The following is a 24445-nucleotide window of genomic DNA, read 5'->3' on the forward strand; positions in this document are numbered from 1 at the left end:
TTTAGCTTATTTTCAGCTTCTCTTTAATAAAAAAATGTATTAGGTGTTTATTTTATTGTTGGTATTTATTTCCAGTAGATTGGTATTTTTATCAAGCATGGAGCTACATCAGTTTTAGTCAAATGGAAAAATATCATGGCTGTTTCTTTTGAAATAAAATCCACTTAAAGTAAATTGTCAAACTGATTAATTAGATTAAAAAATAATTGAAAATATTTTTTACCCTTCCAAAAATATATATAGGAAAACATTCAGAGAAAATGCCTTCTGGCTTAATTATTAGTTAATATTTAAAGTATTGAATTTATTAATCACTATTTGTAGATTTTAGAGTTTATTTTTCAAGTCTTCTGTTCAAAGTTCATATCCTAACATCTCTTCAATTGATTAATACTAATTAAATATTTTAAAGTGCCTACTTTTAAGGATTAATTTTCCAAAGTGAAGATACTTTGCTCCAGGATATTAAAAAGTTAGACATGTTAGGAACACAGGCATAGGGCGCATACATTCAGTGTTCGTTGTGTCTGAAGTGTATGTAAGTGGTAAACTATTTGTATCAACAATGATATGTAAATAAGAAAAAATAATCATGAAAATGTAGGAAAAACAAAACAGTAACAAAAAAATTATGAAGGGTCACCAAGAAAAGTCAGTGACTGCAGACTTGAAAGCTCTTCCACAATAGACTGCATTTTATGTTGGCCTGTTCACCTTGTGTACTGCTCTCTAAATCTTTTCTGTTGTGTGGATATAAATCCTGAGGAAATTGAAATAGAGATAGCCCATTGTCCCAGAATCTGAGACCATATCTGTCTTATTCTATTTCATTTACTATCTCTACAGTGTAATATTCACAATTTTAAGCTGTACTACAGAATATCTATTCTGATTTAAAGGACTAGGGATTTAGCAGGAGTAAGAAAGGTTTTGAACATCATAGGACTTTTTAAACAATGTCTTTTTAATTCTAGTGGTGAATTTCTTAGTGTTCTAGTAAAGTAGAAAACAAAAGAATTTTTCTGTGGCTTACAAAGTCTACCTAACTTCTGTCCACTGCGGGCTGTTGTATGGAAATTCATCAAAATTTGTTCATAGAGCATTAGGAAATAGTATTTTGACATGAACTACTTAAATATTTTAACATTTTTTTCAAGTATGTAATATAAATGAAGTTTTTCTTTAATGCATTTTGACTTCAGGCATATTTATATAAATGTGTAAATAAGACATTTCACCTTGTCCTTTAAGAGGTAAATGATTCTCTGACCAAGGACTTCTGTTTCACAGAATGTTTTAAATGTCACTGCAGGCTTGGAGCAAAACAACACAGTTAAGGAAAAAGTACCTCTAAAATTCTCAGGGCAAAATGAGAAAAATCGAGTTCCCAGAGCTGCTACATCAAGAACTGAAAGAGTATGGCCTGGAGGTGTTATTCCTTACGTTATAGGAGGCAACTTTACTGGTAAGATATTCCCAGAGGGTCTATTTTGATAAAGAATTAATAATTATCATATAGATTAAGTGTATATTTTTAAAGAATACTAACATATAAAACATAGTATTAAATGAAACACGAGAAATATTCCATTCACCTGAGTTGTCAGTTAGGGTGTCTTGAAATTTAAAAATATATTTAGTCTTGAGTTCTAAGAATCTAAAGAACTATTCTGGTTTTTAAATTGAATTTCAAATGTACCTATTAAATCTGGAAGCTGATTTCAGCTGACAAGAATAATGTATGTCTTTCTTTTTTACGGAGCCTTGTACACACATACTTGTAGAGACAGTAAGCTCAAGCCTACTGATTATGAAGGCAGTGTCCACTCTCAAGAGTGGCTCACTGCAGTGCTTGGAGCTAGTATTCTTTGGTTGATGATAGAGGTGGTGTCTGACCTGTGCAGCCAGACCTGGGATGGAGGAGCCCATTGTTTTATTAATGTCATGCCATTTTTCCAGGCAGCCAGCGAGCCATGTTCAAGCAGGCCATGAGGCACTGGGAAAAGCACACATGCGTGACTTTCATTGAAAGAGGGGATGAAGAGAGTTACATTGTATTCACATATAGGCCTTGTGGGTAAGTAGAACCAGGGACTGACTTAAGTAAATTTAGAAGGGAAAAAAAAAATCCATAGGTAAGATTCACTTTTTAATATTTGCTTAGTATTTTGCCCATGAGAAAGTATGAATTTTACATAAGAGAATATTATATATTAAATAAATATATTCTTTGATCACAGACCTCTGTGCATCCTCCACCACCACAGCTGCCTTCCCTTCTGTTCTAACTATATGGTGGCATTGCCAACATCCCACTAACCTGAGTTAGAAACCTCAGTATTGTTTTTAGTGATGGATTTTTTAGTGATATCAACAGAAACAATGTATTTCTGTTGATATCCACTATGTCTTATGGTTTCCACTTTTATCCCATGTCAGTCCCTTGGTCCGTTCATGTCTTTGTCCTCTCACACCAGCTGTATTCCAGCTGCTCTCCAGTCTTGCCTCACCAATTCACTGCCACTAGAATTATCTTCAAAAAATACTCTTCAGAGCAAAATACTACACTTTTTGAGATTCCTCAGTGTTTCCTCCTACGGTGATATTTTCTAGATTTGCTTCTTACAGGATAACAATATTCTCTTCAAAATAAACTATTCTATAAGTTGTGAAAATGCTGTGTTAAATTTCAATAGGTATTTCTACAAGCAGTGTGCTAAACCTTACTAATATTCAACCAATTGAAAGAAATATAGAATACAGTGTTCCCTAAACTTTTTTTAAAAAGGGAACACCCATCTCACCCTGTTAATAGTGAAGAATGTATATCAGTATTCCAGAACACATTCTGGGAAATGCTAGCTTGAGAATAAAACCTAGATGCTTGGATGTAACATTTAAGGAATGCCATGAACTTACCACAGCTTCCATCTGCTGCTTCTGCTGCCACCACTTCTCTCCACAAATCCCATAATCTAGCCAAGTTACAGTAACAGCAGTTCTCCAAGCAATGCTGTGTACTTTAAAAGACTTTTCATTGTGAAAACTTTCAAATTTTTTCTCCCTATATTTCCAGTTAATTGGAACTTATATTTAAGTATTTGAGTATTTAAATTGTTTCCATTTTTGTTTGTTTGTTTGCTAAGAATACTTGATAGGGTGTGCTGTCTACTTTACACTGCATCACATCAAGAGGCACATATGCCTGGACCTACCACTTTAGTGATACTGTGATTGATCAGTGGATTCAAGTGGTGACAGCCAGGTCCCTCAATTGTAAATTCCCATCATTGCAGAATAGTCATTTTCTCATGTTGTTCTTTTCTTTTATTCCTTCTACATTTATTAGCTGAAATTCTTCTATAAAGAGGAATTATCTCTAATCAACTATAAGTATTTGAATACCCTCTATTATAGTTCACATAGAGAAGTAAAAATAAATGCATAATTCCTTTGGAGGAAATAGTTCATGCCTTAATGACACATATTTTCAGGGTGGAGGAAGTATATATTTCACTAGGTATTGGGGGCATTACATCATCTGGCTTTGTTCTACCATATTTTCCTAGAACATTTAACTTAACTTACAAAGTAATGAGTTTTAATTTTGGCCCTACTTAAGTGACATTAGGAAAAATTATACATTATTATTTTTCTATATATTTTGATAGTACCATGATTTTTTTAGCTATGACTTATTTAAGCAATGTTTTCTTCTAAATTACTCTAATTACTTACTCTTGATAAGTTTTGGTTACATTTGAAGTCCCTCCTAATTCTTTATATGTATTTAATATTTTTAAATATTAAGGACCTTTTATGGTCCAAATCTAGACTGTCCTTCCTTCCTTCTGATTATCTAATAGGAGTGGATATAGCTCAGATTACATATTTCTAAATATATAATGTATTCAAATCAATACATCTTTTCTTTACCCACCCTTCAATTCTGTAAATACATCCAAAGCACCAATCACTTATTATTTTATTGCTCAAATTCTGTTTGTAACAAATTCGTGTTTATACTCATTTTCTTTTATTAATTTGGCTCTTTTCAAAGTTTTCCATTTCACTTGTTTTATACTGCTAAACTATTTTTCCCCATTCACTATCATTCCTTCATGTTTGTTTTTGTGATGTTTTAGTTGCTTGAATGCCTTTACTTTCCGTTTTCATCAGTGGAAATCTTTCACATATTTCATGCTCAACCATTTTTGAGCTGCCTGCAGTGGGACTTTGCTCTACAACAGCTATAATAGCTCCATTTCCACTGTTGGTTCAAATGTCTACCTTCATCAATGATGAGGGCAGGGAGCTTACCTTTGTGTCCCTCATGACACACAGCACATGGCTTTATAGGTAGGTGATTAGGAAAGTACCAACAATTTACATGTCAGCTAAAGTACATTGTGTGTAATCCTGAGATTAAAAAATGTAAGAATTCAAAGGGGGTTTGAAGAACATGTACTTCATCAATTTAGAGATGTGAAAACTGAAGTTATGACTTTCCCCAAGATACTTAAATCTGTAGTTACATTCCTGAAATTAGACTCTTGAGTTTATTTGTGACTGTTATAGTAGTAATGTTGCATTTTGGTGATTTGTTTTGGTACTCATTTTCCAGTTCAAAGTTTGCCCTGTATTATTTTTTCAATGATAGGAAGGATGATACTTTTTATAAAACTTGATCATTGGCCTGCTAATCATTCTAATCATTTTGTGACTTCTAAATTTCATTTGAAATTACCATTATTGGCCACAATTTCATGAAATTGTGGTTATTTCATCATTCTTGCTATGATAATGCTGCATTTATATCTCATAGAAATCAATTTAAATTATTAAAGAGTTTGACAGTTGGTATTACACAAAATAGTGAAGGCCATCTGGAATAAGATATATTTTGAGTCAAACATTTAACACTCTATTGGATTTAGTATTGGGTCTTTTTTCCTATAAGAGCTGCGGCATATAATGCATCACATTTAGCAATACCTAGTGTAAATATCCATAGAATATGGAGAACCTGTAAGGTGGTGCCATTGATATGGATGGCAACATTTATTAGTTCTGTTTCTAGCTTTAATCTAGAAGGCAAATGTGTCTTACTTCTTATCACTGTCATCACTTTCATTGAGTTTACCCACTAAGTCAGACAACTTGTAGCTCTTGCAATTTTTAAAAATAAAAGCTAAAATCATCTCCATACTTATGGGAGGAATTATTAAATATGGAATCACCTATATCATTTAGAGCATTATATTTCCCATCTTATTCTGCTACAGTCAATTTTTATTCAATAAATATTTAGTGGGTGTCTAATTCCATATCAGGCCTTTGATAGGTGGGAAAATAATAAAATTTTAAAAAGCAAAAAGTAGAAATCAGAACTTTTTGCCATTTAGCTCTAGTGTATTTCCTATTTTTAAGTTGCATTATAATCGTACATTATGTTTATATATATCTGTATGCATGTTTTTAGGTATATGATATCTTTGCTTCATCTGCAGTGGACATAGGCTTTAACCCTCTATATTGACAAAAGGTTTGAACTGAGCTATACATAGTTTTCAATGAATGTCTATTAGCTTCAGTGGCATTTATTTATTTTACAAAATTATTAATTATAAACAGCAAAATGTGAGACCATTTTATAATAGAAGTTGTTTGATTTTATTCTTTGTAAGTCAGATATTTATGTAACTGAATTTATTACCTTCATCTACTATATGCTGATTTTTAATGATTGCCAAAAAACAATCAAACAAACAAATGTAGAGTTAACTTATTTTCTTATTTTCTAGATTTCATATGCTTTAATTGTATTTAACTTTGGTCAGTTTGATTATTCAGACTGTAACAGTAGTCACTTATTCATCCTTTCCTATTGAATTCCCATTTTGTGCCACTTACTGTACTAACTTTGGGGACTATAAAATTGAATGTAAGTTGTTTTCTCTCTGCAAGGATGTTATAGTTAGTCAGAGGAAGTGTGCTAGCCAGGATTCTTGTTCTCAAGCAACAGAGACTGGCTAACTTAAGCAGAAAAAATAGTTTTTTAAAGGAATTTATAGAATTATACTAATAGAAAAAGTGGAGAGCCAGGCTGAAGGAGGAGTCTCAGAAAGAGCATGTTGAACCCCTCACCTTGAGCATTTCCACCACTTCTTTGGATGCTTGCTGCTAATTACTAGAGTCTTAGCTCTGTCCTGCACTTATGAGATCTGTGCTTTCAATAAGTGTTTATTTATTAAAATTTTTAACTTTTTATTTTTCAAAATATTTCCAGTTTTATTGAGATATAATTGACATATAACATACTGTTTTAGGTGTATAACATGATGATTTTAGACTTGTGTATATTGTGAAGTGATCACCATAATAAGTTTAGTTAACATCCATCATCATACTTAGTTACACGTTTGTTTTTTTTTCTTGTGATGAGAACTTTTTTTTCTTGTGATGAGAACTTTTGAGATCTACTCTCTTAGCAACTTTCAAATATATGATATGGTATTGTTAACTTTAGTCACCATGCTGCACATTACAGCCTCAGAAATTACTTATTGTGTAACTGGAAGTCTGTACATTTTGACACCATTTCATCCATTTCACCCACCCTTAGCCCCCACCTCTGGCAACCACCAATATGTTCTCTGTATCTATTGAGTTCTATTATGTACCAGCCTGTATTCTAGGAGCTAGCATTATAGCATGAGCAAAACAGGTACACTTTCTGCCAACCAAAAGCTTACATTCTAGGTGGGGAGGCAAAAACCCTGCAAAGATAAATGAAATATAAAATGTATTAATAGACAATAAATTCTAGGACAAAAAGGAAAGTAGTGTAAGTGGGATGGAAGGACATTTGCACAGAACTTGAAAGAGAGGAGGAAACAAGCCATATGTATATCTGGGAAACAGAGTTCCTGACAGAGAAAATAGACAGTAAAAAGGCTCTGAGGCAGGAGTATGTCTGCATGCTCAGGGCACAACAGGGAAACTTCATGGCTCGAGTGGAGTGACAGGGATGATAATAAGAGATGAGATCTATATGGTAAGATATTTGTGTGGGAAGATTGTGTAAGATCTTATAGTTTTTTTACAAGTACTTTGATTTTCCTCTGAGAAAAATAGAGAGCCTGTATCAGTCAGCTAAGGCAATTTATGACGTGGTAACAAACAACTCCCAAATCCCAGGAGCAAGAGCAACAAACACTTACTCCTTACTCTTACTGTATATCCGCCACTGGTTAGCTGTAGCTCACTCCAGAGTCATCACTATGGTGTCCAGTCTGATGGAGAAGCCTCTTTTTGGAACCTTGCAGTTGTAGCAGAAAGAATAGAAACAATATGGTCAACCATATTTGCTCTTAAAGATTCTCTCCAGAAATGACACATTTTTTGCTCACATGACATTGTCCAGAGCAAGTCACATGACTAAACCCAGCATCAGTAGGGTAGGGATGTATAATTATCTCCTAGAGAGGGGTAATGAATACTTTTGAATATTGACACAATTTATGACATAGTCATTGGAGAATATTGAGTAAAGAAGTGGAGTAATCTGAGTTTACATTTAAAACATATCTTTATGCTGAGAAAAGACTGCTGTGAGGAGGGCATAAAACTTACAGGCAACTTTCTTTGTGCGTATAGCTTTGCTCCACCAATCCGAGGCCAAAGTAGGGAATAGTGGGTTTTGGATTACCTTCTTGCTCTCTATGGCTTAGTGAGGCTTCTCTAAAATTAGTAAAATATTTTCTTGAGAGGACAGGTAGAGCTTATAATGGCCAAGCTTTAAAAGCAGCACTCAAATTTGAAACAGAAAATCAAAAGCCATGTACAAGAAAACGGCATCAAACCTGGATGGAATTAGAAAGAAACTCAGATATGTTAAAACCATGTTTTTATAAACTGTGCATATTAAAAATAAACTGTGCATATTAACCTGTCATTCCATACATAATTGTATGTGCATATATTTAGCTATTTAGTCATTTGAACATCTAAAATTCTTCCGTTCCTGGACCTGTAGTATGTCAGAGATCAAACCACCACATTTTTCTTCACAGGACCGTTGTAAAAGCCAGTGTGAAATGTATTTTTGCTTTCCATTATGAAACCCCATCTTATTTATTGGAAATTGTTATAGGTAAAATTATGCTAATAAAAGGTGTTTTAGATTAAAAGAATCAACCACATTGCTTGACTATCTCCTGGATTTTGATTTGCAAAGTACTTTTTTCTCTGAATATAACCAGCAATAATGATTCAGTGTGGGTAATTTAGTTGCTGTATAATCCTCAGATATTTCACTTTCATCACTATTGCTTTATGGTAGCAAATATTTCAGTTTAAATCTCTCCAAAATTTGAAAATTTTGAGTTTTGCTACACCTAATACTCTACTATTTCAGTATGTAATAAATAACTACGTATGTATAAATTTAAAAGTCTTGGTAAAAAAAAATCTACCTGAGAGCAAAAATACAATTCCCTGATTTTTTTCCCTACCAGTTACTTCACTTTTCTTTCTTTTATTGATTTATTAAGCTTAATTAACTGTTATAATAGATTCATAAATAATAAGTTGAATTACTTCTTCTAGCTGGCATTTAAAGCCTACAGAAATAATTGGAATGACAAATGTGCTTACTCTGAAAAGTGAAATTAGTGAAATGCATTTTAAAAATTTGGGCAATTAATTTTGGGCAATTTCCTCTTTTAACTTAATAAATTAGAAAAGGTGTTCAGTGTCCAGCACATTATGATTCCCATCTATTCAAGACCAGTTATTTACTGCCCTCTATTGCTGTCTAGAGGGGTGGCCCTTAGATAAGCTATTTTAATGTAAACCCTAAATTTTGAAGTTTTAAGTGTAATTTTATTTATAACTATGATTGTAGTTACCATATTATTATACCATTTAAAGCTTATTTTAAAGTGTGTCCCTATGTGTCCACCCTTGCATGTGTGTGCACATTCTCTCATGCACACTGACACACATGCATGTATGCACACACACACAAAATGAATAAATGGAATATCTATATTTTGGGTAGAAAAACATCACTGAATATGTATAAATATCAATAAATTGAAGAAAATTTGCAGGAAGATGCTCTGCATGGTTCACATTCTGAAAGTCCAAGAGATTCTTTCAGAAGGTGAAATGGACTATCACACTAAACATTTGCCTGACCATTTGACACAGTCTCATAATTCTACCAGTTGTTGATTTTCCTTCACCAGTCAACCATTAACCCTAGATAATTCACCTTTTGAAACTAATTTTCCTTGATTGACTTCTCTTAAAAGTTCTCTTCTTTAAAAAAATTCTCCCATGAAGAGGAAAAGTAATTCCTTTTTTAATTAACCAACATTTCTCATAAACTTGTTTTTCTCAAAGAGGAAAAATAAACTTTGTTTTTATTTTTAATACTGAAATAATGGATTATTGTTAGATAACCATATTGACAAAGTAGTTACCTAAATGGGTCTTGAGGATAAAGAATTGTATTAGAAATACATGTGAGTTGATGTCTTAAGTTTAACTATATGTATAATAGCCATTAATCATCATCATAAGTATTTTATTTTCTGATTTATCTTCTGAATACTCCTAAAAATTATTTAAGGCACATCTTCTAATATATGAATTAGTACAAAGGCACTTCAATAGATTATTTGGGGACTCGTACATAAATCTACCAGGATTACTAGAAATTTTTATTAATGAAATATTTATTAATGAAAAACTGTTCTGCCTCTGAATGTGTTGGACTTTACAGTTCATGACAAATTTTTACAAAAGTTTCACCCTACTGTAATTCACTCAGCATCTCCCTGTCCACCACCATCTGCACTTTCTACTTTATTCCAGATGCTGCTCCTATGTAGGTCGGCGTGGAAATGGACCTCAGGCGATCTCTATTGGCAAGAACTGTGATAAATTTGGAATTGTTGTTCATGAATTGGGCCATGTGATAGGTTTTTGGCATGAACACACACGACCAGATCGAGATAATCATGTAACTATCATAAGAGAAAACATCCAGCCAGGTGAGAGGCTTCAGAATGTGTTGGGTTTAAGGTTGACTAAATATCTTTTAAATGTATTGTACTATTTATCATTTAACTTCTTAAAAACTGTGAACTGATTTTGTTGATATTGTAGATCAACATTTTGCTTGATTTAAAAATAGCTGCTATGGTGTTAATTATTTCCTGCAGATCAAATGATCTTATGCATTTTTTAGGCTTGCTTTTTTTCTTAAGATTTAGCTATTTTATATCCAAACTTCGGTGTTTTCCAAGAATGGGTGTAGGCTATTAAAACATAAATTAATATTAATAAATTTTTAAAAAGTATTTTCTATACTTAATTCTATAATTTATGTTGTTGGCATTTAAAAAGGGTCCAGGGTTTGCCACAAAATGTGCTGCTACCATACAAATCTATATTATACCAGGGACAAGTTCTGGAGAAAATTCCAGGGAAGTGAGTCATTTCCAGGATAGTCCAAATATTTTCTTGAGATTTCCCTTTAACTACACTAAAGACAAATTCTTAAGAATGTTTTCAATAGTTTCAGTAGTTCAATAGTTAATATATAATTAAAATTTAATTTTCTCCGACAGTTGATGTGTGATAATCACCTCATTTAGTTTTTCATTTGTTTTACCTTTCATAATTCATAAAGATAAGTACATTTCAATTGCCAGAAGAAAAATCCTGTTGTTTAGAATTGTCTTAGAAAGTTGTGTGTATTTCTAGCAGAAGTAAAGTAGAAATGTGTCCTTATTTCCTTATCATGGCCAGTTTTAAGTTACAAACATTTAATTCCTTAGAATTTCCTGTGATTAACAACGTTGCTCTATTTATTTGTTCATAGCATATTTGCTGCCAGTTATTTATTGAGGCACTATTAGATGTTAGAGATACTTCATGAAAATTACAGAGCTTAGTGTATGTATATCCATGTATACAAACGATTGCAAGCGAGTGAGAATAGTGTTATATTGAGAACACAGCCCAGTCCAAGCAAGGTGTGACAAAATGTGCCTTGCGAGTCAAGGGAGACGTCACAAAGGAACTGAAATTTAGAAGTAAAGGGGTTCTAAGTGCCCAGAAGAGTGATGGAATTTCTAACTGGAAAAAAAAAAGCATCATGATCAAAGCTACAATTACAGATAATTAAATCATTTTTATTTGCCCAAATGGCTGCATGGTAAGTTACAAGTGAGAGATTAGTTGGTAATTACCAAGGGAGATTAGATCATAGGGATTTTCTATCTGAAGCTAAGAAATTTAGATTTTATCCTCTAGCTACTGGAGAATAATCAAAGGATTGAAAGCAGAGCAAGTTCAGATTTAAAAAAAGAATTCTTTCAGCTGTAGGGATTATTAACTGAGAATGGGGATATGGGGGTGGGGAGGATGAACGTGACATCAGGGAAACCTATTAGAAACGTAAATAAATCGTTTATAAGAGGTGACTAAGTCCTCAGTTAGGGTGGTGTAGGCCAAGAAGAAGGAGAGGAATAATCTTTCAAAAATATTTTAAGAGGAACATCATGTGAAAGCAAATCTTCAAGATTTTATTTTTAGGCAACAGGATGAATGGTGGCACCATCAAATGAAGTAAGAAATATGGATAAAGCAACATATTTTTAAGAGGAAGAAAGACAAATAATTTCATTTAGCATATCCTTGAGTTTGAGAAGCCTTTAGATGGTCCAAGTGGAGATATTTAGTAGACAAAGGAAAGGTGAGTCTAGACTTTAAAATATCTAGAGATAGAAATTTGTTAGTGGATTTGACTGTCTAGGAAAATGTTGGAGGAAGAAGAAAGTAAGATTGTGGGTAGAATATGGGGAACACCAATATTTAAGTAACATTTTGTAGAATATCTCTCAAAAGATTAAGAAAGTTTGGTCTAAGAAGTAGGAGAAAAATCAATGAATGTGATGTTACAGGGAAGAGATCACTTCAAGAATAAAGAAGTAATCTGTAGTGTTAAAAGAGAAGTAAATAACATCTATACTCCCAATATAGAAGACTCTAATGCCTGACCAGCTATCAAGGTTCATCTTATACTTTATATCATTGGGAGACAAAGATAAAATAATATTTCTGAAAATTACTCCAACTACCAATTAAATGAAAAGTTTTCTATCAACCACAGTTACTAAATTTCCTCTATTATGTGGACAAAATAACTTATAAAGGAAGTAACTTCCAAGAATGATTCTTGCTCTTAAAAATATGACTCTGGTTCAACATAAATTTATGTAGCTAAAACAAGCAGAAATGTATAAATAGTATGTAAATGTATAATACTTAACACAGTGCTAAACAATTTATGGCTTTTCATATTTTTGAGTCAATATGACTCATAATGTTGACTCATATTTTGAGTCAACATTCAATCTAATAGAAAACAACAATTTATTGCATGAGATGTCCTGAGTATTTGGAACTCCACGCACATTTTGTCATACCTTGCTTGGATTCAATGATACTCTCAACATATGATTATTTTCACTTTTCTCACTCACTTGCAATCATTTGTATGTATGGACAGTTGACCCTCCATATTCATAGGGTTTTGCATCCGTGGATTCAATCAACCTTTGAATTGAAATTTCTTATTCATTGTACTAAACCATTTTATATAAGGGACTTAAACATCCACAGATTTTGGTATCCAAGGGCTTCCTGGAGCCAGTCCCCTGCAGATACTGAAGGCTGACTGTACTATAGCAAGGTAATTCTAGTATGAAAAATTCATGTTGGAAAATAATCCTGAGCAAATTTGTGACTTACTTTGGCTCAGAAATTTTAGATCAAGTGTTATTCTAGGGCAACGTCTAATAAGTGTGGACTTTAGCTGCATTTATATGCAAAATTAGTGACTATGATAGGAGCCAATTTGGTACAAAGATTGGATTACTTTAATCCACTTTAGAACATGCCTTCAAGAAGGAGGTTGTCATTTTTTTAAAAATTGTTTAGGGTGAGTTCCACTGGTGCTCTGTATCTCTGATCCTCTTCTCTTCTGTTATGAAATGTCTGATTTTCTTTATTTGGACCAAGTATGGCTGTGTTCTTTTTAACTAGCACAAAACACTGTTTCACATACATGGTAACTGCTCAGTTATATACATCAAAATGTATTACTGAAGTTGCTTCGTGTTCCACTTTCAGAAATTTTTATGAAACATTTTGCTTTAATTAGAGACTATACTCACATATTGTGCTTGAAATTTGAAATCTCCAGTGGGTTATAGATTAATATTAAAAAATCAGCTCCACAGCTTTACAAAAATCTCACCTTAGAATTGGTTGTACTAAAATATACTTACCATGTTTCATGAAGAACAGAGTTTTTAACAGTTACTTCTATCAAAGGTTGAAGATAATGCAGGGTATTTCCCGAGAATAGTTGTAATACAGACAGACAAACCAGAGATTTGTGGAACATGTATTTCACTATATGGTGTAGTTAGTTCATTGAAAACTATTTATTGTGTGAATTCATTGTAAGGTAGACTGAAACACTTTACTCTGGGACTTGGGTTCTGTAACTTTAGGCTGATTGTTTTATCTTTAATGCTCAAGTGAGTATATCAGACTTCCTTATCACATGTAAGAAAGATATTATACTCTGTGGCATCACTCAGTTTTTTTATTGCCTTTTGGGAAATTTTTAATGTAATATTTTTATATTCAGTAGTAATATGGCAGTTGGAATAAAATTAAAATAGTTACATAAGTGTTGTACAATAATAGTTCTTTTTTGAACTCCAGCCTTGAATTTGGAAACCTAATAACTCAACTTTACACTTTGATGTTTCAAAATGAGCTATAAAAGCAACCATCTTTGGCTGCTGAAATTGTGAAAAATGAATCACTGAAACCTAAACTCTATCTGAGGAAATACTCTGCCTCTGGAACCATTGATGTAGATCTACACATTTAACACTATGTTATTTTCAAATTTCAAGAAATAATATTACAATACAGATACAAACAGGCAGTTGAGAAATCTATTAACATGAAGATGTCCAGAAGTTAAAATAGCAGTCATGAAAAGTAAAAAATGAAAAAGTAAGCTCTGAAGCATATTCTCTTGACCAAAAAAGCCCTCCAAGTAGAGCCTCCTTTTCATCAAAGAGAATCTTGTTTCAGTTGCTGTGGTTTTATCTTTAGTGACAAAGTCACATAGCAAACGCCTGCAATGTTCTGTGTACATACAAATATAGTTTTTATGTTTTTCCCAGTGTTTCATAGACTCTAACACAAATAGGAAGTTTTTTTTGGGGGGGGGGGGTCTTGGCAAATATAGTCATAAGAGAAAGGTGGGAAACTTATTAAGTAAAAATGTAACATTTTATAATCACAATATTGTTAAAAAAAAAAAAACAGTAGTTTTAAAGGAACAAATATTTAGAGAAGGTGAAAGAGTATACAAAGAAAACAAATCCAAAGCATGCTTTTGGTAATCTACCTTTTTGCCAAAATTAATTTATTAATGAAATTCAATATTACTCTTTCAGGATGGTATTCAAGTGCAAGCAGTGGCACTGGATGTACCCTTTTGCGAGTACCTGGGTGTTAGTGTGTAAATACAACGTCATGAAGATCAGCGATCAGCATTTGGTAGAGAGCAGATAGAGGCAGGAAGGGCTCTTCTGTTCTCTTTTCTGTCTGTTAAGAGGCTTCTGAAGTGTTTTCTGTGCCTAATTCTTAGGTCAAGAGTACAATTTTCTGAAGATGGAGCCTGGAGAAGTGAATTCGCTTGGAGAAAGATATGATTTTGACAGTATCATGCACTATGCCAGGAACACCTTCTCAAGGTTGGAGTCTCAGGTTATACCTTTTGACTTTTAATTCCTTTCCTCTGTGTGGCTCCTCACAAAACTAGGTTTAACATTAGAACTAGAACCACTTTCAAATATTGCTGTCATAAAGTACAAAATATACTTGATTGGTGTTTATAGCCAACAACAGGCATTTGAGATTTTAAAAACACATTTTCACATTTCCTATCAAATAAATAGATTCAAAGTAAAAATTAAAATTGTTTGATTATTTAAATTATTTAATATTCTTAAATCTTAAAAAAGTTCAATTAAAATGATTACCAAACCAATCAGCATGTTAAATTGGCACAGCACTATTAATGGAAATTAGGCATTTCAAGTCAAATAGCGAGCTCAGTTGTTGAGTTGGAATGTTATACTCTCCATGTGACTTGTGTTTTTATTGTGTATTTTCTGTTGCTCAAGTACTAATTTCACTTGAAAAAAATGTTATAGTAAAATAATTCTCAGAGAACATTTTAGGAAGATATTTTACTTCATATACTTTCCAGTTATTAACCTTAAAATTATTTCATTAGTGACTGAATGCTAATTTTTAAGAGTGTAATAAATTTGGGTTTTGATCTATTTCACTCTAAACAAGATGTCATCAAGGCAATGGTTTCCAGGTAAGGAATCTGAAACTGTTAAAACCATTGAAATCATATCTTTTTCCCATTTTATACCCATTTTACACTCATGTCCATTCCACTCATTCTTTTCTGATCACCATGCCCATTTCACAATTCATTAATGTCTATGTTTAAAGGCAGGGTCAGGAAGAAGACAGTAAATTCAAGTTAATTCCCTGTTTTAAAAAAAAATTTGTGGTAATAAGTAGAGAAGGGTGTAAACAAACTCTTAATACTTGGATAAATATTTAAATGATGCTTTTTTATGACCAAACTTTATTATTAACATAATTGAGTGTTAACTGTATTTTAAAAATCATTTTATTCTGAAGTATATATTTGTTCAAATATAATAACTACCCAAATACTTGTTTTTTGAATTGAATTGAAGTTTTAGTAGAAATACATCCATAAATTTGGTCTGAAATTAATCTTAAAGAATTATAAAGCTTTGTTTTCATGCTTGGAATTGAGTTTTCTTTAGAAACATGTGAAAAATGAGGATTTGGGTACCAGTTTAGCCAAAGTGTTTCTCTTATACTGTTGAGTTATATTAGTTAGAAATAAACTGAGTTTAGATTCTTTGGAATACAGCAGGTACTGGAGAATGGAAAACGTAATTTATTCTTTCTATCCCTGGTAGACAATGAACCTAAACCAAAGTTTGAAACATACATTTTCCTTTATTCTGTACTCCTTTTATGTCTTTAAATTGTTGCTGTTCCATAAACCACGAGGTTCTTGCAATTTATCACCCCCTACACCTAACTTTGGAGTTGCATGACAACTAGCCTTGAACTATTATTTTCTCTTATTGTTTCAAAATTTACCTATTCCATTTTCCCAAATAAACATATTCCAATAGTGAAAGTAACTCTATCTACCTGTTAGAAGAATTGATCCAATACACATTATTTTTTTGTTCTGAATTTCATGAGAGGAAATATTTCACACAGCTCTCAGCCACCACCTCCAAAGTATTTGAATTTTTTTTATTATTATTGTGGTAAAGAAACCTCAATATCAAATTTACTGTATTATCTAATTTTAAGTGTACAATTTAGTAGTATTAAGTACATTCACATTGTTGTGAAACAGATGTCCAGAAACTTTTCATCTTGAAAAACTGAAACCATATACCCATTAAACAACAACTCTCCTCTCTCCCCACCCCCCACCCCCCCCCCACCACCAGCCTCTGGACCACCTTTCCACTTTCTGTGTCTATGAATTTGGCTACTTTAGATACCAAGTAAAATCACACAGTATTTGTCTTTTTGTGACTGGTTTATTTCACCTAGCATAAAATCCTTTAGGTTCATCTATGTTGTAGCATGTAACAGAATTTCCTTCCTTTTTAAGGCTGAATAATATTCCATTGGATGTATATACCACATTTTGTTTATTCATTCATTTGTTGATGGACATCTGAGTTGCTTTCACCTCTTGGCTACTGTGAATACTGCTGCCATGAACATGGGTATGCAAATATCTCTTCCAGATCCTGTTTTCCATTCTTTTGGATATATACACAGAAGTGGGATTGCTGAACTGTATAGTAGTTCTATGTTTAATTTTTTGAAGAACCTCCATAATTTTTTTCTTAGATGCTGCACTATTTCACAATCCCATCAACAGTGCACAAGTGTTCCAATTTCTCCATATCCTCACCAACATGTGTTCTTTTCTGTTTTGTTTTTTAATTTTTTGATAGTAGCCATCCTAATGGGTATGATGTGATGTCTCATTATGGTTTTGATTTGCATTTCTCTGATAATTAGTGATGTTGAGCATATTTTTATATGCTTGGCCATCAACATCACCAATTACTAGAGAAATGCAAATCAAAACTACAATGAGGTATCACCTCACACTGGTCAGAATGGCCATCATCAAAAAATCTACAAACAGGGCTTCCCTGGTGGTGCAGTGGTTAAGGATCCGCCTGCCAATGCAGGAGACGTGGGTTCGAGCCCTGGTCCGGGAAGATCCCACATGCCGCAGAGCAGCTAAGCCCGTGCACCACAACTACTGAGCCTGCGCTCTAGAGTCCGTGAGCCACAACTACTGAGCCCGTGTGCCACAACTACTGAAGCCCACACGCCTAGAGCCCGTGCTCCCAACAAGAGAAGCCACCACAATGAGAAGCCTGTGCACCACAAAGAAGAGTAGCCCCCACTCGCAGCAACCAGAGAAAAGCCCACATGCAGCAACGAAGACCCAACGCAGCCAAACATAAAATAAATAAAATAAAATAAATAAATTTATTTTTTAAAAATCTACAAACAATAAATGGTGGAGAGCATGTGGAGAAATGGGAACCCTCTTGCACTGTTGCTGGGAATGTAAATTGATACAACCACTATGCAGAACAGTATGAGGTTCCTTAAAAAACTAAAAGTAGAACTACCATATGACCCAGCAATCCCACTACTGGGCATATACTCAGAGAAAACCATAATCCAAAAAGGCACATACACCCCAATGTTCATTGCAGCACTATTTACAATAACCAGGACATGGAAGTAACCTAAATGTCCATCAACAGAGGAATGGATAAAGAAGATGTGATACATATATACAATGGAATATTACTCAGCCATAAAAAGGAAAGAAATTGGGTCATATGTAGAGATGTTGATGGACCTAGAGACTGTCATACAGAGTGAAGTAAGTCAGAAAGAGAAAAACAAATATTGTATATTAACGCATATATGTGGAATCTTAAAAAAATGGTGTAGATGATCTTATTTGTGAAGCAGAAATAGATACACAGACGTAGAGAACAAACATATGGATACCAAGGGGGAAGGAGGAGGGTGTGATGAATTGGGAGATGAGGATTGACATATATACACTATTGATACTATGTATAAAGTAGATAACAAATGAGAACCTACTGTATAGCACAGGGAACTCTACTCAGTGCTCTGCGTGACCTAAATGGGAAGGAAATCCAAAAAAGAGGGGATGTATGTATACGTATAGCTGATTCACTTTACTGTACAGTAGAAACTAACACAACATTGTAAAGCAACTATACTCCAATAAATATTAGGGGAAAAAAAGAAAAAATCTCCATTCAAATCTTCTGAGTATTTTTAAATCAGATTACTCCATTTTTCTATTGTTGAGCTGTAGAATTTCTTTGTATATTCTGGTCTCTTATCAGATATATATATATCTTGCAAATACTTTCTCTCCTTTTCACTTGATTGTTTCCTTTGCTGTGCACAAGCTTTTTAATTAAAAATCTAGACCCACTTACCTGTTTTTGCTTTTGTTGCCTATGCTTTTGGTGTCATATCCAAGAAATCATTGCCATATTCAATGTCATGAAGCTTTTCCCCTATGTGTTCTTCTAAGAGTTTTATAATTTGGGGTCTTATGTTCAGGTCTTTAATCTCTTTTGAGTTATTTTTATATATGGCTTTGATAAGGGTCTAACTTTGTTCTTTTGCACATGGATATCCAGTTTTCCCAACATCATTTGTTGTAAAGATTATCTTTTCCCCATTGAGTTAATACCTTTAACACTGTTGTTAAAGGTCATTATATATACTAGGGTGTATTTTATTCCTGTTCAATTCCATTGTTCTATAGGTCTGTCTTTATGCCAATATCACACTGTTTTAGTTACTTAAGCTTTGTAATATGTTTTGAAATCTGAAACTGTGAGTCCTCCACCTTTGTTCTTTTTTTTCAAAACATGTTTGGCTATTCAAGGTTCTAAGAGATTACATATGAATTTTAGAACTGTCATTTTTTCTATTATTTCCACAATAAATGCCATTTTGGTTTTGATAGGGATTATGTTGATTGTTTTGAGTAATGTGAACATCTTAACAAATAAAGTCATCCAATCCATAAATATAGAATGTTTTTCCATTTGTTTGTGTCTTCTTTAATTTCTTTCAGCGATGTTTTGTAATTTTCAGTGTATAAATCTTTTGCTTCCTTGGTTAAGTTTATTCCCAAGTATTTTATTCTTTTTGATGCTATTTTAAATGGAATTGTTTTCCTAATTTCCTTTTCAGATTTTTCACTGTTATTGTATAGAAATGCAACTGATTTTTGAGTGTTGATTTTGTATCCTGCAACTTTGCTGAATTCATTTATCAGTTCTGATAGTTTTTGGGTGGATTCACTAGGATTTTATACATATAAGATCGTGTTATCTGCAAACAGAGATCACTTTACTTCTTTCTTTTCAACATGTATACCTTTTGACTCTTTTTCTTGCCTAATTTCTCTGACTAGGACTTTCAATACTATGTTGAATAAAAATGGTGAGAGCAAACATCCTTGCCATCTTCCCGATCTTAAATGGAAAGTTTTCAGTTTTTCATTGAGCGTGATGTTATCTGTAGGTTTTTCATATATGACCTTTTATGTTGAGATAGTTCCCTTCTATTACTAGTTTGTTGAGTGCTTTTATCATGAAAGTGTGTTGAATTTTGTCAAATGCTTTTTCTGCATCAATTAGATGAACATGTGGCTTTTGTCCTTCATTCTGTTAATGTAAGTATTTGAAGTTTTATAGTTTCTTCTATTCTGAACCCAGATAGTCTATAAAAGTTTTAGTTGTTTTCATCAATATTTCCCACGAGCAGATTTAGGTACTTACTGTGGGAAGAACAGGGCTGCATATAGGGCGCTTTATATGCATAGATAATTTGTAACGTACATGCTTCCAAATTGGAACTGCCCATTTCTAATAAGAGAATTGTAAAATTTTATGAAGTTTTATGAAAAGCACAGTTAATTCACTCTTCTAATGTAGGTAAAACAAATGAAGATTAGTAAGTGACCCCATCTATGGTCTGTCTGAAAGAATGTTCAGGAAGAGCCTACATTGCTTAATGGCCTGGTTGTGGAAGGAGAGAATTGTTAACTTTCTGACCACAAAGAAAGATCAAAAGAATGGGTGACTGACACCCATACAAATGGAAGGCAGATTACCTCCGTAGATTAAATGAGCCAAAATTCATCATTCTATCGCCTGAGTTTGAATATATCTTCTCCAAGATGTCCTTGACCTTTTAAAATTGAATCTTTTTTTTTTTTGAAAACTGGAAAAAACAAAATTTTTCAAAGACTGTGGTTTTTGTTTTTTAGAAATAGGAATAGAAAATAGTGAATACTTCATTAGTACTGAAGTACTACAGAAGTTGTAACACTTCACTAATTTGGACTTACCTACTTAATGTATCCGTTGATTTGTGCAGCAAAGTTGAAGAATAACTTTTCTCGGTGCTACCCTATAGCTCAACTTCCCCTTCAGTTGCACTGGCCTAGCTGGAGTTGTATTTTATTAAGTGTGTGCAAGCTCTCACTTTTGATGATCATTAGTTCCCCCTCCCTACCTTCATCTCAAGTAGTATACATATGGAGTTTTGTAGAGACTTAGATTTGGTTTTAAAAGAGTTCCAGTATCTATTTGAGTTATCTGGGTTTTATCTAAAAATCACCACTCCTACCTAGAAGCTAGGGAGGTTAGTCATAAATTACTTATAGATCATGTCACACCTCTGTTTACCATCATCCACATATTAAGAGTTTTCCTCAGGTTAAAAGTTAAACTTTGACACTCAAACAAAGCATCCTCCCCTCTCAGGGTTGCTGTATTTCTTAAAGTTCTTTCTCTCTGTGACTCTCTACTCCCAGTTACCCACATTTACCTCGCCTTCACTTCCTTGATGTTTGGCTAAAATGTCAACTTCCAAGTGAGCTTTTCTTTGATCACTCTATTTAAAAGTTATCCCATCAGTGGATAATCAATATCCATCTTCTCTTCCTTATTTTTCTCCAAAGTATCTGTCACTATCTCAGTTATCAATCTTTGTTAAAGACTTTCTCCCTCCATTAGAATGTGAGAATCTTAAGGGGAGGAATTTTTGTTTCTTTTATTTACTGCTATAAATTCAGGTCTATAGGTCTATAACAATGCTCAGTAAATTTTTTTTTTTTTTTTTTGGCCATGCCACGTGGCATGCAGGATCTTAGTTCCCTGACCAGGGATCAAACCTATGCCCCCTGCAGTGGAAGTGTGGAGTCCTAACCACTGGACCACCAGGGAATTCCCAGTAAATATTTCTTAAAGGAAGAAAAAGTAGAGCTAAAATGTTCTTTTAACCTGCAGTTTAAATACAATTTTTCATTTAAAAATTTTGGAAAGAAGCTGTTCCATCATTCATCCCAGTTTCAAAGTTGTTTTTTTTTTTAAATAATTGTATTTCTTAATTTAAAATACTTTTATAAAAAGTGTCTCTTTTTATACAATCCATCCTCACCGTTTGGAATAGTCTCCCAATCCATTTAACTTTTAAGCTCAGTTACTTTCTTTAGAGCTACAAATGTTAATATTCATTGCAAAATTAGACTGTATCTTTAGTTTACTGTATTCAGAATTTTTAGTCATGCATAGCAAGTTTGTATCACAACCTTGGGTGTGAAAAAGCTCAGTATCTGTAGCTTAGCATTATTAGTGCATTGCTTAGTTGTTTTTTTTTACTTATAAATTTTACCATGAAGTTTTTACACTATATGTATACGTGTGTTTGTATTTATGTGTGTGTGACAAAATTATTTAATTGCTTTAAACTTCCTAAAATTTGACACTCTTTGTTTTTCCTCGTTCTTGTAACATATACTGTAATAATTTGACTTCAAAAAATACTTAGGTTAAATTAGTAGTTTAATTTAAAAATATTAACATACTTGTTTTGTTTGACTTTTACACGTTTAGTAATCTAAAAAATATTTATTATAAGCTGTTCTTAAGAAAATAGATCACTATGAGGAAGAATTGTTTGACAACTTGGTAATTTAATTGTTTTTAGATCTTGAGCTACCAAAACAAGAACCATAGTGTACTTGATAGGGACTATATAGAATTTTAGATTTTAAAAAACAAATAATATACATTCTTAAGGAAAAAGTGAATGCCATCACTGACTTTATATTAGCCATACACATTTAGCACACAATTTTCTTCTACTTTGATGAAGGTGTTTTGAAAGTCTGACACACTCTTTAAATCTTAACACTGATATATTTCTCCTTTGATTGGTTTGAGTTTGAAAAAAAAAACATATTTGTAAGGAATATATGTGTCTTAATTTGGTGACTTATGTGTGACTTGCTTCTGATTTTTTTCAGGGGGATGTTTCTGGATACCATTCTCCCCTCACGTGATGATAATGGCATACGTCCAGCAATTGGTCAGCGAACCCGTTTAAGCAAAGGAGATATTGCACAGGCAAGAAAGCTGTACAGATGTCCAGGTATTGCACCACCCAAACTCAGAAGCATAATTGTGCCTGATAGTGCTCTTACAGATAAATAAGCCACAATTTACTCAACTGTTTACTTGTCTCTTTTCATGCTGGCATGTGACTGACATATTCAGTTCAAAGTTGCTAATCATAAAATGAAATAGGAGAGAACTCTGGAACACCCATTGGTATAATTAAAAACAAATTGCTAGAGATCATATTTCAAGAACAGGGATAGTAGGCTTTATTTCTTTTAATTTAATGAGTAAAAGAGAAAAAAACATTGTTTTATAGTTGTTATTAAATGGTTGCATGATTTCATAGTCAAATTAAGAGCTTCCTTGTCAACATAAAAAGAATATCCTTTATTTTAACTTCAGAATTGAGTCCTGAATGATCTTTTCTTCCAAATACCATCATTAACAGTATATAAATTTAAATTTAATTAAGTGGAATTTATAACTTTGTTGCAAAAAAATAAGTTCTAACCATGTTTCTAGTGAACTACTAAATGTTTGCTATTAAAGTTGTGAAAAAAGATTAAAGGAAGGTCTTAATAACAATGTTCCAAGGGAACACTAATGCCTTACTGGTCCAAGAAAGAAAAGATTCTGCTTCCAAACTGGAAATACTTATTACTCTATGCACCTCCTATATACTCAAAATGCTTGAAATAGCTTATAACAAAGATACATGCTTAACTTTGCTTAACACAGCTTTTCCCAAATTTTTTTGTTTATGGAAACTAATACCTATGGAATTCACTTTTTGTTCCAGATACTAAGATCACAAGTGGTAAAATAACTATAAAAGTTTTAACTGGCTGCTATTCTAATAATTTGTGCAGACATTCAGAGATAAGATGGGTATATTAATCATTGAAGTTTTACATAGGTTTTGTTTAAATTTTATTTATATATATATTTAATTATTGGGAAGTTATATTAACTAAGTTTACTGTGATTATTGGTACCAGTCCAGGAAACTTTCTTTGTAGGGTACAAGAAAGGGCTAGCTGATTGATTCACAAATGTAATATTTGCTCATTAACATATAGAAACATCTACATGGGGCAGAGAATGGTCTTCATCTTCCCTTTATCCCGGTAATCAGCAGTCTGCTTGTGAAAGAGATCCTCTCTGAGGTGTGTGAGTGGTGGTGCATCTTCTTCTCTTCATAAATGATTCATTTGTTGTCTTGTTCTCTCTCTTTTTGGGGGCCTTCTTTTTCTTGTGACTCTCATTTTCTAAATGTATTCTTCTCTATTTGGATCTAATTTTAGGATTACTTTCCTTTTTAATTTCTAAACTCCTGAAGCCGAACTCTTCTTCTAATACAGCCTCTGGTCTTTATTTGCGTTTTCTCTTAATATAGTTTTTCTGTAGTCCCATGAACTTTTGGCTTATAACTACCTCATACTTATGCCAACTGTCAAACGTAATATTCTCTCAGTAAATCTTCTTTAATTAAATGTCAAGTAACATAATAAAACTAGGAAAAAATAAAGTAAATTAATATCTAAACATAAAGGAGCTTCTGAGGATTAGAGTGTTCATAATTATATAAAAGTGTATGTGTATTCACACATGAACCCACATACAATCTATGTTTACAAATTTAAAAGTGTTGTTAAACCTACAGTATATGTACAGGATATCCACGTCTA

General features: G+C 32.9%; 1 protein-coding gene across 2 annotated transcripts in view; it reads left to right on the forward strand.

The window, feature by feature from the left end:
• TLL1 (tolloid like 1) overlaps positions 1-24445 on the forward strand; it is a 232296-nt gene that overhangs the window by 110770 nt on the left and 97081 nt on the right. For both annotated transcript variants that reach the window (XM_061191578.1, XM_061191577.1), the window contains exons 4-8: positions 1313-1465; positions 1960-2077; positions 9886-10064; positions 14759-14864; positions 22664-22788. In XM_061191578.1, coding sequence (XP_061047561.1) covers positions 1313-1465; positions 1960-2077; positions 9886-10064; positions 14759-14864; positions 22664-22788 — 681 coding nt within the window. The remainder of the gene's footprint in view (positions 1-1312; positions 1466-1959; positions 2078-9885; positions 10065-14758; positions 14865-22663; positions 22789-24445) is intronic.

Source organism: Eubalaena glacialis, chromosome 5 (genome assembly GCF_028564815.1).
Source record: "Eubalaena glacialis isolate mEubGla1 chromosome 5, mEubGla1.1.hap2.+ XY, whole genome shotgun sequence".
Taxonomy (NCBI): domain Eukaryota; kingdom Metazoa; phylum Chordata; class Mammalia; order Artiodactyla; family Balaenidae; genus Eubalaena; species Eubalaena glacialis.